Source organism: Agelaius phoeniceus, chromosome 9, assembly GCF_051311805.1.
Source record: "Agelaius phoeniceus isolate bAgePho1 chromosome 9, bAgePho1.hap1, whole genome shotgun sequence".
Classification (NCBI taxonomy): domain Eukaryota; kingdom Metazoa; phylum Chordata; class Aves; order Passeriformes; family Icteridae; genus Agelaius; species Agelaius phoeniceus.
In genome coordinates, this window is record NC_135273.1 from 24001946 (window position 1) to 24016615 (window position 14670).

Sequence of the window (14670 nt, forward strand, 5' to 3'; positions counted from 1 at the left end):
CCCCACAAACATCCCCAAACGATCGCTGGGCAATGGTGGGCGGGGAGGGGGCAGCACTGAGGGCAGCAGGGGCGAGCACGAGGGGCCGCCGGCTCCCCGCCTTCAGCCCGCTCCGCCCCGGCCGGCCCGTGGAGCCCTTCTAGCGCGTCTCCAGCTTCATCCTGGGGTTTCAGCCCGCTGGGCACTGCCCGGACCCCGCGTTCAGCCCGCTGGGCCGCCCCAGGGCGCCTCAGCCCGCTCCGCCCCAGCCGCCATCTCACCCTACGCTGCTGCTGCTGCCGCCGTCACCAGCGGGCGCTGCGGCGCCGCGGCGGAGCCCATAAAGGCCGCGGGGCAGCGGCGGCGTGTCCTTGTATCTGTCCGCGCGTCTGTGGCTGGCAGCGCCCGCTCTGCGCTCTGTCCGCCCGCGGGATGCTGGCGCTGAGCGCCGCCCGCCGCCTGCTTCGCCCGCCCGGGGACCTGCTGCCGCCGCCGGGGCTCGCCTGCATGTGGGCGGCCGGTACCCGCGGCTGCAGCGGAGCCGGCGCAGGCTCGCCGAACCCGGTGGTGTACTTGGACGTGGGCGCCGACAATCAGCCGCTGGGACGCGTCGTGCTGGAGGTAGGGGCGCGGGGGCTGTGGGAAGCCGGCCCGGCACGGGCCCCAGGGGACGGTGCTGCGGAGCTGAGGGCGGCCTGGCCCCGGGCATGGCGCCGGGGAGCGGGCAAGGTCAGGGCGGGCGGGCAGCGCCGGCTCCAGGGCCCGCGGCGAGGGCACACAGATCCCGGTGCGGGCGGGAGAGGGGCCCGGGGGATGGCGGGGCTCGCCCGCCTGCCGGAGCCGCTGCCTGGCTGCCCTGGGGCTGCTCTCCCGGGGCGAGAGGGCAGTGGTACGGTCCCGCCAGGAGGGGTGGGCTGGGCTTGGACCGGGGCTCTCGCTGAGCCGCGGCCAGCCTGTGCCCGCGGCCGGTCCCTAAGGCCATCCCACGAGACAGCCGGGGCGGAGGGCACGGCCCTGGTGTGGCTGCGAGCCTCGAAGGAAGTTGCATAGTGTGTAAGCAGAAATACTGAACAAGAATGAACTCGCTGCTGTCGTGTGCCGCTGGCTTGAGAGGGGCGAGCGGTGTCCCAGCGGCACCGGGGGGTCCCTGGCCTTCCCACCGGGGGCCGCTGCTCCTGGGGCAGCCGGCCCGTGGGGCCAGCCCCCAGGTTCATCCTGTGTTTTAGTGGGCGCTCGCTGTGTGGTTCCTGTGCATCCTGAGGCTGTCAGTTTCCTGAAGTTCCCTCCTCCTCGAGCCTCTGGCTCCACGTGCCGCGAAGGGCACCGCGCTGCTGACAGCAAGCTCAAGAGCCGGGTGCCAGCTGGCTCCATCCTGAAAAATCCCGTCTTGAAATGCTCGGCCATGTGAAGAAGGCCTGAAGAGAAAAACTTCTGTAATATCAGTTCTTAAAGGAAAAAAAGCGCCGTGGGCACCGTGTACTACGTTATGTACCTGCGACCCTCGGGCCGGGATGTGCCTCACATAGATGCAGTGTGTATGGGAAAGAGTGAGGGCTGTGCTCCAGAACCACGGGCTGGAGAGCGAATTAAGCTCTTAGGAATGCTGCCTGCTGAGGGAAGTCAGTGAAATACTACAAATACAGACCTTGGGTCTGTATTTGTAGTATTTTTTTAAAATATAATTCATCAGAGTTCTCTCTAAAAGAGGTTCCTTTGAGACTAGAGCCCAGTATATTTTTATTTATCGGTAGTGTTAGCGTATTAATAAATTGGACTGTTCCAGCTGTTGTGCTCTCAGGAGGTAGCATTTCAGGGAGTCATAGGTAAAAATATTACTCTTCAAGTTCCTCATTCTGGGTGGTATTTTTAAAAAAATAACATTAATGTTCTTGTGTTTCTTGTGATAGCATTTAATTTCTATGCTAAAGTTCTTTAATCTGCCCAGTTTAGAGATAGTCTGAATGCCTTGCAGCATCACCTTGAATCTTTGGCTGAGCTGTAGTGGTCTGCTGCAAGTTATAGCTATCCGAGAAGAGTGGCCTAGGGAAGGAACATTAAAATCTTACTGCAGCCATGCTGTTTCTAGGTGTCTGCTGCTGGTCAGGATGTCCGGCTAGGTAAAACTGGTCTGGCTGGTATGGCCAGTTTTATGTCCCTTTTTAAGGATAGTAAAAAGATGTACAGTAATCAAAATCAGAAGTTTTCGTTGGTTGCAAATGTGTATGTAACATTGTAAGTTGGTTTTGATGCACAGTTTCTACTCTTCTGTTTCCTTTGCCTTTTCTGTCATTTTCAACAGCTGGTTCTGTGCAGGGGCTGGAGGAGGACTTTGGTCTCTCTAGTTGTATCCAAACTCTTGGGGTCTATTATGAAGATTCTTCTTAAGTACTGCTCAATTATTAATTGATCAGTGAAACCATTAGACACTGCTCAAGTGGCTCTTCATTAACTGGCTAAAGGTTTCATTCAGGGGATATTTTTCATTGCTGGCCAAATGCTTGGAAAGTTTTGAGGTATTCATGGAATTTTGGATGGCTTGTGATTTCAGATAACACTTTGGGAGAAGAGTCTCATGTAAATGTTTTTTATGTACATTTGAAAAGGCTGACTTATGAATTTGTCTGTTTATTTTTCTTTAACAGCTGAAAGCTGACGTGGTCCCAAAGACAGCAGGTGAGGCAGCATCTTCAGAATTTCATACTTAAATACTTAATTTATAGATGGTGATTTTCAGGAATGAGAAGGTGCTTTTACCCTTTACAACGTTTTTTCTTGTTCTATCCCCAGTTGTTATATGGAGAAATATGACAGGAAGTGTTAGTGAGGAGATGGAATTTGTTATTTTTCCAGGTAGTTTGATTTTGCAATTTGCACCAAGACAGTACAGTTCATATATTGGGTTAATGGTGCTGAATATGTTTAAACCACACTAGCTGACATTAAAATCAAACCCCAGAGCAAATGGGGAAGGGCAAATCAAAGGGGTAGTCTTTCTTAGAGTTTCCAAAGAGTATATGGGGTTTTATTTTTCTGGTCACTAGCTGATTAGGGAATTAATTTTAGAAAGTTCTTGTGCTTTATCATTTGTTTCCTTCCTCATCTGATTATTTAGTGGTTCTGAAAAAAACTTGTACTTTTTAGTTCCTATTAGACAAATATCCTTTAAAAAAAGACATAATCCTCACAACTGCTGTAAAGAACAAAGGCATAATAGTCAGAAAATGAAACCTGTGACTACAGGCAAAAGTGGGGGGAGCTGGAGAATTGGAGTCACAGCAAAATAAAAGGGAGATGAGATGGAAAAGACTTATGTTGGTACCCTGTCCTGAGGCTAAAGAAGGGGTTTTTTCTTGGCTTTATACCAGGGTTTTTTTAAAGTATGGAAATAACTGATAGATTGATAATACTTTAAAGATGCAATCAAGTTTTTGAAGCGTATAATCTTGGGCCATGGTTAATCCAGTTGTGTTTGTATTGCCACATACAATGCAGAGTATAATACTTTATGCTTTGTTTCCACAGAAAACTTCAGAGCTCTTTGTACTGGTGAGAAGGGATTTGGGTATAAAGGATCCACTTTTCACAGAGTGATTCCTTCATTTATGTGCCAGGTAATGTTGGGGGTTTTTAATTTTTTTAATTAAATTTAATTTTATATTGTTTACATATTTCTAGAAACAGACTAGTGGTAACATTTGAAATGGCTCTGCTCTAACCTTTGCTAACAAAACAACAAAGAAGTGACAGCATGACTTGCATTTCTGATATTTTTGTAATAGCTGTTGCTTAGCTCATCTTTTGTACAAATAAGTGTAAGTTATTTGTGGATGGTCAGAAGAAGCCTGTCTGAAGGCTTTCTGCTGTAGTAGAGCAGTGTACTTTAGTGTGGGGCAGAGCTGACTACATGGCATTGCTTGGGAGAAGCAGTTGTGGGTAGAATGACAATCTACCTTACTGTTCTCTGTGAGCTGACAAACAACATGTCCATTCCTTATTCCCAGCAGAATAATCTGTTCACAATAGACAATGTGTTTTTGTATTTTTTTAATGTCTCTGTAATATGGAGGGGACAAGGAAACCAAAAGTGTTGGTCTGGGTTGATTTTTGGGGTGATGCATCTGAGATGGATTTTGTTTTGGTTTAAAGAACAGATCTTTTGAAATTCTGGACAACAGCCCATGCATATTAACATCTTTTTACTTAAACAGCAGCAACCAGAATAACAACAAAGCTTTTTTAAAGCTTCTTTTTGTACGCTGCTTGGTAGATGAACAGGATGGAGCTGCTGTAGTGCACAGGATTCCTGGTGGTCCTCTCTTACCTTAAAAAAGGGTACATTTCAACAACATTGCATTGTTGAATGGCTTTGTAAAAAATCTGAGAAAATTTTAAGGAAGTTTGAAGGTTATAAGTAAGCATGCTTTATTTATTAATGAATTTATTAATATTATATTTAATATATAAATAAAAATTATTATGAATTTAATAATGATAGTCTCCCATCCTCAATTGTTTTTTTAAGCAAAAACCACATTTGTTAGAACAAGAGGCCCTAGTTGTATGACCTATTTTTAAGAAGAAAAAAAGGGACAGGTGTGCTGTAAAGGACCTATTTTCCTGCCTTTCAAATGCAAACTAAGATTTTGTGATGCTGACAGAGGGATAGAGTTTAGAAGTCTTTCTGGGATCAGAAATGCATTAAAAAAATACAAACACAAACCCTACTTTGAATTCTGTCACGAATTTGTGAAGTTCCCTCTAAATCTGTTGGGCTTGCCTGCCCTGCTTTGGCCCCCCAGCTGGACTGGAAATCAGGATGCTAGATGGTTGATTATGGTATGGTGAGATAATGAATTGATGTTTAGGAATTACTCAGAGGTCATTGCTGAAGTGGAAATACTGTCATGGGTTTCAGCAATTTTCAAGTGAGAGAAAACAGTAGTGGCTCCTGCATTTGTTGAGATGGATTGTTGATGTGATTCAGGCAGTTGGTATGGCCTAATTGAGGGCCATCATATCCGGGACTGGGCAATTCCATGGTTCCACAGGGCATGCAGCACATAGCTCTGGGACTGCGTAGGAGCAGCTGTGACACCACCTGTAGGAGGTTACTCAGGGTGACAAGGGGAAGCTGAGGGTCACATGCACTACCTGTTGGGTATGAGTTCTCTCTGGCACAGGTGGTGTCACTCCTGCAGAGGAGATGGCACGTGGCTGGGAGCAGTGGTTGGGAGCCACCTTGGTGAGTCACCGTGGCTGCATTTTTTGTTTGAACCGGTTTTTTGTGTTTAACCTGAGACAGGTGGTCACATCTCTTCTGGCAAGCAGCATGGGGTCAGCTAACATAAGCTTAACATAGCTCTGGTGTAACAAACAGCAAAACCTAGAAATAGCAAAGGGTAATAATAATGGAGATCCTGACCAGTGTTTATACCTGTTGGAAGAAAAGAGGGGGGAAAAAGGAGTTGGTAGGTCTTGCCTGTGGTAATGAACTTAAGTGATTTGGTTTTGAGGCCTTTGAGGTGTTTCTTAAAATTACTGCTGTTTGTTCCATCACTTCTGGGAGAAAGGCTGGTAACACAGAGAGATGGTTGTAGCAGTTATAGAGAATATCAGCCATATCTGAAGCAGAAATCTACTTTTAGCCTGACTGTACTGGCTCTAAATTGAGTGGCCATGCTCATCCTTAAACTGAAGAAAATTTGTTAATGTTGTCACTTTTAAATTAGAGCAAGTGTGTGTATTTGCAATAACATTACTTCTGATATGAAATAGTCCATGTATGTTAGTAGAGTTAATATCTTTTTCTGTTTCAGGGTGGTGACTTTACAAATCATAATGGAACTGGTGGAAAATCCATTTATGGCAGTAGATTTCCAGATGAAAATTTCATACTTAAGCATGTAGGACCCGGTAAATAAACATTTTCTTTTTTACCTTCTGAAGACTATAACCTATGATAAAGCATTGTTTATGAAGATGTGTTTTTTAAAAAATAAGTGTTTTTAGATTTATGGGTCACTTGGTAATTACAGAAGTATCAAAGAAATTGAACAATGTTGAACAATGTGTTGTCCCTGGCATATGCTTATTGGTGTGGACTGTTCTACAAATATATGCCAGCCAATAAGGGGACTTAAAATTGTCCAAAGGTGAAATTACTGCTTTCATAAGTCATAGAGTTGAATTTCTACTTGAAGATTACTGCAGAAGTAAAACAAAGCAATCTGGAATTTCTTATTTAGTAGGTAACACAGGTATGTCCTTTTAAGCTCAAATTAACACCAGAAAAAGCAAAGGAAAGGCCATACAAAAGAATATCTAATTGAATTCTATAGTCTCTCTTATTTGCATTGTTACTTCCTTGTCCCAGGAGGCTGCTGCTGTTGAACCACAGGAAAGGTTAGCTGGTGTTAATTGCGTTCAGGGCGTGTACAGCTAATTATGTTACTAACACTGTTGCTCTGGAACCAAGGGGGGCTGGGCAGGAGGGAATAATCCAAGGCAGGAAGTTGGCATTAGAAATTATTTGGAGATACTGTGAGACTATCACATCTTCTGTCAATCTTTAGTTTAAATGTGCAGAGGAAAATTGTCTTTTGCGCTGCATACTTGTTACACCAGTCTAACAAGCTGCTGCTGTTCCAGGTGTGCTTTCAATGGCCAATGCAGGACCCAACACAAATGGATCCCAGTTCTTCATTTGCACTGCAAAAACTGACTGGTAGGTTCTCAGCCCTGCAGATTGCCCTCATTAATTGATGCCTGAATCTGAAGGGTTTGGGGTTTTCTTAGGGATTTTTGTTATGTTGCTTGTGGGTTGGTATTTTTTTGTTTGTTTGATTGGTTGGTTCTTTGTCTTGTTGTTACTTCCGGATTACTTCATTCCAAGAGAAAATAAATTGGTTTTGTTACTTGAAGGAGGAAGAGCTGTGACAGCAACAAGGCTGCTATCCCTCAGAATGTTTATCAGGTCCAGAACTAAATTCATGTTATAAAGCTTTGTGTCACTTGAAGGGCAGTTGAGCCTTTGCCATAGAGTTGGTCAGCAGGTGAGAGCTATGAAGATCTGCTAACACTGTCTTTATGTTTTAAGTAAAACTGCCTTTGTGTATTTGTTTTACAGGCTAGATGGAAAGCATGTTGTTTTTGGGCATGTAAAGGAAGGAATGGATGTAGTGAAAAAAATTGAGAGCTTTGGTTCCAAGAGTGGAAAACCCTCCAAAAAGATTGTCATTACTGACTGTGGCCAGCTGTCCTGACCTTTTGCCCTACCCTTCATGACTACTTGGATGCTGTGAAAAATGAATCATAAAAACACCCAAACATTTCTTATCTCAAAAGTAGCACCTTTGGAACCATGTTTTTTATTTAGCTTGGTCCAACTTTTATACTTATACTGAATAATATTGATAAAAACCATAAAATAGTAACTGAAGCATGTTGTAAGTGCACCACCATGGTAGACACACTGGTTTGGTAGAGTCCCCTTGTGTTTTGCAAGAAGTGCTGAAGTCACCAGGGTGTACCTGACTGCAGTGTTGATACTGTCCTTAGTATTTGGATGTTTCAGCTGTTACAATGGGTGGTGGAGTTGACAGCAGGGGTTCTGCATTTGGGGGTTAGGTATAAATTGAGATATGTCATGTTTCCTTTGGTGCTAATAAATTCTTATTCTGTTGTTCGTCTCATCATTTTGAAGCAATACTACTGACCAGTGCTCTCAAGGCTATCTGCAACAGCACTGGCATTTTCTTTGTGTCTCAGTTAAATTCTGTCCAGTAGGTTTAATGAGCAACTGTGGGTTTCTTAAAAATTAATTCTGGTTTAGTCTTTCTTACAGCCTCAGACTACTTTTTAAAAATAAACTCTACCTGACCTGCTTCAGTGGAGCAATTTGACTTTTGGGTTAAGTAAATTGCTTTAGGTTGAGTTAGGCTACTACTGAAGCTCTACCTGGCAATAGGACCTCACCTCAATCCTGCCAAAGGATCTCAGGACTATCATGGAACTGTGAACTTCAAGTGTGCTTCTGTTCTGGATCTGGGTCTGTGAGGAATACAGCTCAGTTCTCAATATATGGCCTATTTTTGTACTTTGAGAATATAATCAGTATACTGAGCTTGCTTGAGTGAGAAATAGGTTTGATTGCCTTTCTGTCATGTTGATCCTGTGAAGTCAGCCCAACTTGGGTATTACTTGGATTATGATTTCTTCTTATGTATCATCACCATCAGTCAGAATTGGTCACCACAGACTCACAAGGCCTAATCAGTGCAGCAAAATGGTTATTGTGGGTTTATGCACGAGAAGGAAAGAATTCAGCAGATCAGCTGAATTTATACATTTCATTTGTATAAAGCAGGATGCATGTTCTATGTGGCGTACTTAAACAGCAACAAATGCTGGAATCTCACACCACTGCCTTTGGAATCACTATGGCTGTAAAGTATCAATGATTGTGGGGAAAAAGCACATGATTGTTTTGTGCAATAATCTCATTAGAGAAAAACTGTGATGGCTTTCTTCAAATGTGAATTTATTTTCATTGCAGGATGATATGTGGGTTTAAAACTTTTGTACTGGATGTTTTTTGAACTGGGGGTTGCACTCGTGTGTGCAAGGGAGAATTTAGAATGTAATTTTGCAAAAAATGGAATTCAAAAGCTTTTTATTCTTTCCACTGTAGCTGCTTAATCAATGTAGTATTTTTTAAAAATTAAATTGTGTTGCTTTGGCTTATTTCACTTGGATACAATAACATTTTTTTTTGTGCATTCTCCTAATTTGTATATGAAAATTATTAAATACACTTCTGCCACCAAAAAAAAGTCTGCTCCTTTCTTGAAAGCAACAATATGAGAAGCTGAAACCTCTTGGGCTTACCTGTGCTGTTTAATGCTGTTGACTTTGTGATGGGTGTGTGTAGGGGGATCGAATATAAGAAAATAAAGGTAGTGTAGGAAGTAACCTTATCCCTAAGGAGTTGCAGCTGGGCCAATTATCAAAGATCAGGAGCAGGCCTGACTTTAACAGGACACAGCTGCAACCAATGAGAAGAAGATGCTATGGAAGAGTGGGGTGGCTGGGTGAGAGGGGAGCTGGAGTCAGTTGGCTGCTTTGTGAAGAAGTCAGTGCTCTGAGGAGATGCCCACAAGAAACACCGAGAAGGTATGGAACTTTTGTGGTAAGGAGATAACAGTATGGAACCCCTGCAGTAAGATCTGCTGGTATTGAGACTCCATGGTGTCATTCAGGTGCAGCCAGCAAGAGAGCGGGTGATGGTGCATTGCTTTGCCTCTCACTACTGGGCTAAAGTATCTGTCCTACCTGGTCACAGCACTCGGTGTCCTGCTCTGTGCCTGTCCTGCCGGGTCACAGCACTCTGTCCCGCTCCATCCCTGTCTGTGCCTGTCCTGCCGGGTCACAGCACTCTGTCCCGCTCCCTCGCTGTCTGTGCCTGTCCTGCCGGGTCACAGCACTTTGTCCCGCTCCATCCCTGTCTGTGCCTGTCCTGCCGGGTCACAGCACTCTGTCCCGCTCCATCCCTGTCTGTGCCTGTCCTGCCGGGTCACAGCACTCTGTCCCGCTCCCTCGCTGTCTGTGCCTGTCCTGCCGGGTCACAGCACTTTGTCCCGCTCCATCCCTGTCTGTGCCTGTCCTGCCGGGTCACAGCACTCTGTCCCGCTCCATCCCTGTCTGTGCCTGTCCTGCCGGGTCACAGCACTCTGTCCCGTTCCATCCTTGCCCGGCCCGGGGGCAGCGCTCGGTGTGCGGGCCCCGTTGCCCGCCAGGTGGCGCCGCGCGCCCGCGGCAGGCCCGGCCCGCCGTGAGGGGCCGTGAGGGAGCGCGGGGCCAGGGCCGGGTGCCCGCGGGCTCCCTGGGCTGCCCGGGGTGCGCTGAGCTGCCCTCCCGCCCTCCTGGAGCCTCAACGCTGCCCTTGCATCCCACTGTCCCTGAGAGGCTGCTTCAGGTCTTCGGGATGAGAAAAATAGTAAAGCAGTGCCTTTCCCAACCGCGGCTGTCCATTGCCGAGAGCTTACTGAGGTGTGATGGAAGGTGTTGAAGCTGAGTGTATCGTCCAGAACAGTTTTTTGGGGAACTAGTTTATAGAAATCCTGCATAACTCCAATAGGTCACAGAAAACAGAGGTATTTACCCTGGGGAAGTAACTCCTAGAAAAGCAGAGGGATGGCAGGTGTGCTACTGCCATTTTCACCTGGATGTTTAGAACAAACATCCGTACGCTGTCAGAGAGGTTGGCACGTCCAGACTGCCTGTGGAATGAGGCTGGGGCACTCCAGGAAAAGAGCCTGCAGAGAGCTTCACGTGGCTACCACTGATGTGCTTCCAGATGCAACACAAGTAAGAAAGCACACCCTTAGGTAAAGTGCAAGTAAATATACACAGAAAAAATGAGTTTATATTTCAAAGTTGTTTCAACAAACTCACAAATGTTTTTGTTTAGTCTCGTGTTTTAATTATTTGTTCCAGACTTTCTGCTTACATAAATTGCTTTCTTTGGTGCTAGACTGAGTCTATATCTCTTTGTTTATAAAGTTTAAATGCTTTGAAGTCAAGACATTTGAGGTACAAAGTGTTGTTCTCTTTTGTAATGCTGTATACTCTCCTGGTAGTAATATATCAACAATCAGAACCTCAAAGAAGTGAATTACTGAGGGTACAAATCATTTTATGTGACATTTCAAGGCCAATCTGCATGTCCTGCTGCTAGCTGAGAAACTGTAGTTGGACAAGCACATTCTACCCAATTTAGAAGTAACCAGGCTAAAAAGCAGTTGACCTTGAAGTGAAAAACTTTCAAATCTTGACCTACAGGTTTCTTAATTGGGTCTGACTGTTAAAAACATTGTATGGACCAGCTGGTCACAGGTGAATTTTTGCCCTGGATCTTCACAACCCAAACATCAATTTGTTGCACTATTGAACTGAAAACTGAACCTTGGCAACAATTGTCCTGAGCCTTGACATTACTTCTCCACTACCAGCTCTGATTTTTGCAGTACAGCTCTGGCTGTGCCTTTTCCTTGCTCTCCTGCCTCCAAGTGGTCCCCACATCTGTCGTGGGGCACTGTGGCCACCCCCAGCCTGCACCCTGTGTTGGCTGTGGGTGAGCTGCCAGACCCATGGGAGAGAAAAGATCCCAGTTCTTCATTTCCATCCTCGTGGGAGGGGACTGAGCACACTTTGCTTGTTGTGAGCAAAACTGGTTTCCCAGCAGTAGCCAGCTGGGTGAGGGCAGACAGAGGCACATGGATATCAGCAGTGGTTTTTACTTCTCCCCAAATACTCCAAGAGAAGGAGCTCCAGCTCCAGCACAGGTTACTCATGGTGCCCTGGCACAGTGGAGAGGAAGGCTTAGGGGAGCTGTAGGACAGAAAGGCTGCTCCTGCAGAGGCAGGTGGTTCCCTCTTTTGAGAAGTGAACAGGAGCTTACTTTTTTTTTTTTACTTTTGTCAAAGCTGAGGCCAAGGGTGTCAGGAACTGGCGAGGGTGTGATTTAAGAGCTGTGGGGTGCAGGAGGACCTTCACTGTGAACTCTAAATGGTGGAAGAGGAAGGAAGGTAACTGAGGTAGGAGAGGGATCTGGTTCTGTTACAGTGGATCTGAATGCAGACAAGCTTGTTTGTTTGTAGATGCCATGTCTATGTGAGAAAGATTTGAGGGACCTTGCTGCAGAGGGTTGTCAGTACCTGCTGCTTGCTCTGTTGGTGGTGAAGATGCAGCATAGCTGGAAATAAAACTGCTGGTGGTTTTGGCTTGAGTTCAGTGCAATCATATCAGAGGATAATGCTGACTCAAAATGTTTGTTATTTATTAGCTGGTTAAGTGAACAAATTCAGTCATTGCTGGGATTCATAGAGTTTGAGAAGAGTGGAGGATAACTTAGAGGCACACCTCATCATCTCTTAGGAATACAGCAAAGTGGTCAGGTCCTGAAGGTCCTGGGAAAGAGCAGTATAAATGAGCAGGTAACTGAACTTCAGGCTCTAGAACTGCTGCTCCAGGCTACCTCTCCCCCCTGAGGGAGCAGTTCATCCTCTGGCTTGGTAGCCCTCCATGCACTCTGCTTGGTGTTAGCCTGCATTCACTATGCAGATATATGGTTTTGGGGGCTAAAACTCAGGTTGTGTGTAAATGTCAGCTCACCTCCAGCAGCCCTTGCTGTGAGTGTTTTGGGGTGTGTGTGTGTTTCAGCAGAGCACCTGCTTAACCACAGGGCTCTGGGAGGGCCTCTCCAGGTGTCCTCCCCCATCCTCACAAAGCACAGCCCCTGCAGCTGTGAGTGAGCAGCTGTAGGGTGAGGGGACAGGCACAGTGACCTCCCTGGGCAGCTGCTCCTTGGGGCACCTCCATGCAGAGGCAGGGCATTGCTGGGACCTGCTCTGGCACATGCTGGAGAGAAGCCCTCCTTCACCTGGTGTTAATTTCTTATTTATTAGAAAGCCACATTTCTTTTCACAACCACATCCTGGCCCTGCAGGTCTGAGGTATTGTGAGCAGGTATTGTGTCACTCCATCCTTCCCTGACAGGTCACTATTTTTAATTGCCCTTGAGAAACACTGGTGTGAATTTTTGTTCCTTTTTACCAGCCAGGACAAAAAAAACCCCACTTAACTAGGGAAAATAACTGACTGTGTCTTTAAGATGGGATCAAGGGCAAGTTAAAAATGTACAGATACAGAGGTTTTGGGTGGGGGTGGGGGGAAATTTTGTCACCGTTCTCATTTTCACTCACCTCCTACTTAAAATTCATCCAGGAAGGTAGGCAGAAGAACACAACAGCTGCTAAAATTACTAGGTGGGAATCATTTTTAGCAGGCACAAGAGTCTTGCGGTTTTCCTGCTCACGCTCTCCCCCTCCACTCCTACCTCATCCCCAGCTGGTTGCACTTTCCTCCCGAGAGGCTTTCGTGTCGCTGGTGTCTCTGGAAGAGCGGCCAGCCCAAGGCAATCTGTCAGTGATGTGCGGCAGCTGCCCCGCCGGGACCGGCCCGAGGAGGAGCCCTGGCCGCGGCTCCAGGGCCCTGGGGGGACTCGCTCGCTGCTCCGACCCCAGCCCTGGCACAGCTGACACGAGATCCTTGGAGATGCAGAGGAGTGCGAGGAGGAGGCAGCAGCTGCTAACGTTTAGGTTTTGCCAGAGCAATAAATTTTGCATTAGTACTAAACAGTGCATGCTCCAAATTATGCAGTATCATAGGGTTTTTCTTCCCTGATAAAAGTCAGTGTTTGGTTAGAATTTTATTTTTTTGGAAGCAGCATTGCTATTAACTTGATGGTTGCCAAGGCCAAACAAAGTGCGAAGTGTCCTTTGAGAAAGCTGCGTGATTCTGTGCATTAAGAGCTGGGGGATGCCAGCACGCAGTCTCAGCCTTGCAGCCTTTCACATGCTTTGCTGATGTTGCCAGGTTCCTATAAACGCTTTTCTGCATTTTTTTTTAAGAACATTTCCTTGCCTAAAGTGCAGAAGCTCAAATTTTGCATTCTTCGCTCTGATTTTTGCTTGGTAGGGGGCTGCACACGCACAGCTCATGGGAGGAGCGTGCAGCGGCACCGAGGAGGGCTGGCTGGACAGGGTGGAAGGGTCACAGCTCGACCCGCACCGAGCTCCACCCCAGCCCTGGCCGCAGCCCGGGTCCCCACCCCGAGCTGACCATGACGTTACAGAGCTGTTAACCCGCTAACCCTGGGCCCCCTGAGTCACTGCTGGATGCGGACAATGGGCTGGCCCTGAGCACTGGGAAACAAGGCCGAGTGCTGCCCGGGTGGGTGGCGGCAGCGTTGGTTACCGGGGGCTGACAAGAGAGGTCTTTGAGATTGCTCTTGGGTCTGTGGGGGCACCTCTCATTGAGAGCTGGGGCAAATTTTGCAGGGCACAGTGTGCATACTCCAGGTCAAGCAGTTCCTGGCTGGAAGCCGCCTGAAAAAATATCCCTTGGCCGGGCGGCTTCCCTCTTGCTCCCTGCTTGCCACCGCCCTCTCCCCTCTGTGTACAGCCGGTGATGTCAAGCAAGAGAGCTGCAAGGGAGAGAGCTCTGCCTCGACTCCTGCTGTGAGGCCACACAGATCAGTCCCTGAGAGACCGACTGCCTCCACCCCGCAGCAGAAAGCCGGAGAAAGCTGCCAGTCAGTTCCCTGCTAGAACATCAGGTCGTGACTATGGCTCCCTGTGGTCAGTGTGTTGCAGGCAGAGCTTTGTCGGGTGCTGTGAGCAGAAAGTGTGTTCAGATGTGCCCTCTGAAAGCTTGAGTGTCCTCCACCACCTCCGGAGCAGCAGTGCCACCCCGAGTTCTGGGGTGGGGCTGGATGCAGAGCTGCAGGCTGTGGGCCCTGCAGGTGCTGCTCCCCAGGGCTGCTGTGACATGCAGGCTGTGGCCACTGCTGCCGGTCCTTCCCCAGCGGTGGGGCCAGGCAGCGCCGTGTGCTCAGAGGCATGATATGGTGGCAATGCTGTCACTGCTGCTGGTTGTCACAGGGAATGGTGAACACATGTGCTGCTTCTTGTGCTTTCCTTACTTGGGCATTGGGATTCCTGCAGATGCACGCCCTCTGACATTCCAGACTTGCCCTGTACTGAAGTAACTCCCCCAGTCTGCAGCAAGAGCACACAATTCCTTTGGCTGCCTGTAAGTCACCAGCCTGAAATCACATCTCAATACCATCTT

At 47.3% G+C, this 14670-nt stretch overlaps 1 protein-coding gene across 1 annotated transcript; it reads left to right on the forward strand.

Moving 5' to 3' along the window:
- Window positions 1–286: 286 nt before the first annotated feature.
- Window positions 287–8306, forward strand: PPIF (peptidylprolyl isomerase F). Its single transcript, XM_054637069.2, has 6 exons — window positions 287–600; window positions 2622–2652; window positions 3502–3590; window positions 5796–5892; window positions 6628–6703; window positions 7106–8306. Exons 1-6 carry the CDS (start codon window positions 412–414, stop codon window positions 7239–7241), a joined length of 618 nt encoding a protein of 205 aa, XP_054493044.1. The 5' UTR covers window positions 287–411; the 3' UTR covers window positions 7242–8306.
- The last annotated feature ends 6364 nt before the right edge of the window (window positions 8307–14670 follow it).

Coding starts and splice junctions, on each gene's coding strand:
- PPIF (XM_054637069.2), top strand. CDS start 412: ATGCTGGCGCTGAGCGCCGCCCGCCGCCTGCTTCGCCCGCCCGGGGAC. Junction 3,591..5,795: donor TTCCTTCATTTATGTGCCAG/GTAATGTTGGGG, acceptor TTTCTGTTTCAG/GGTGGTGACTTTACAAATCA. Junction 5,893..6,627: donor ACTTAAGCATGTAGGACCCG/GTAAATAAACAT, acceptor CTGCTGTTCCAG/GTGTGCTTTCAATGGCCAAT.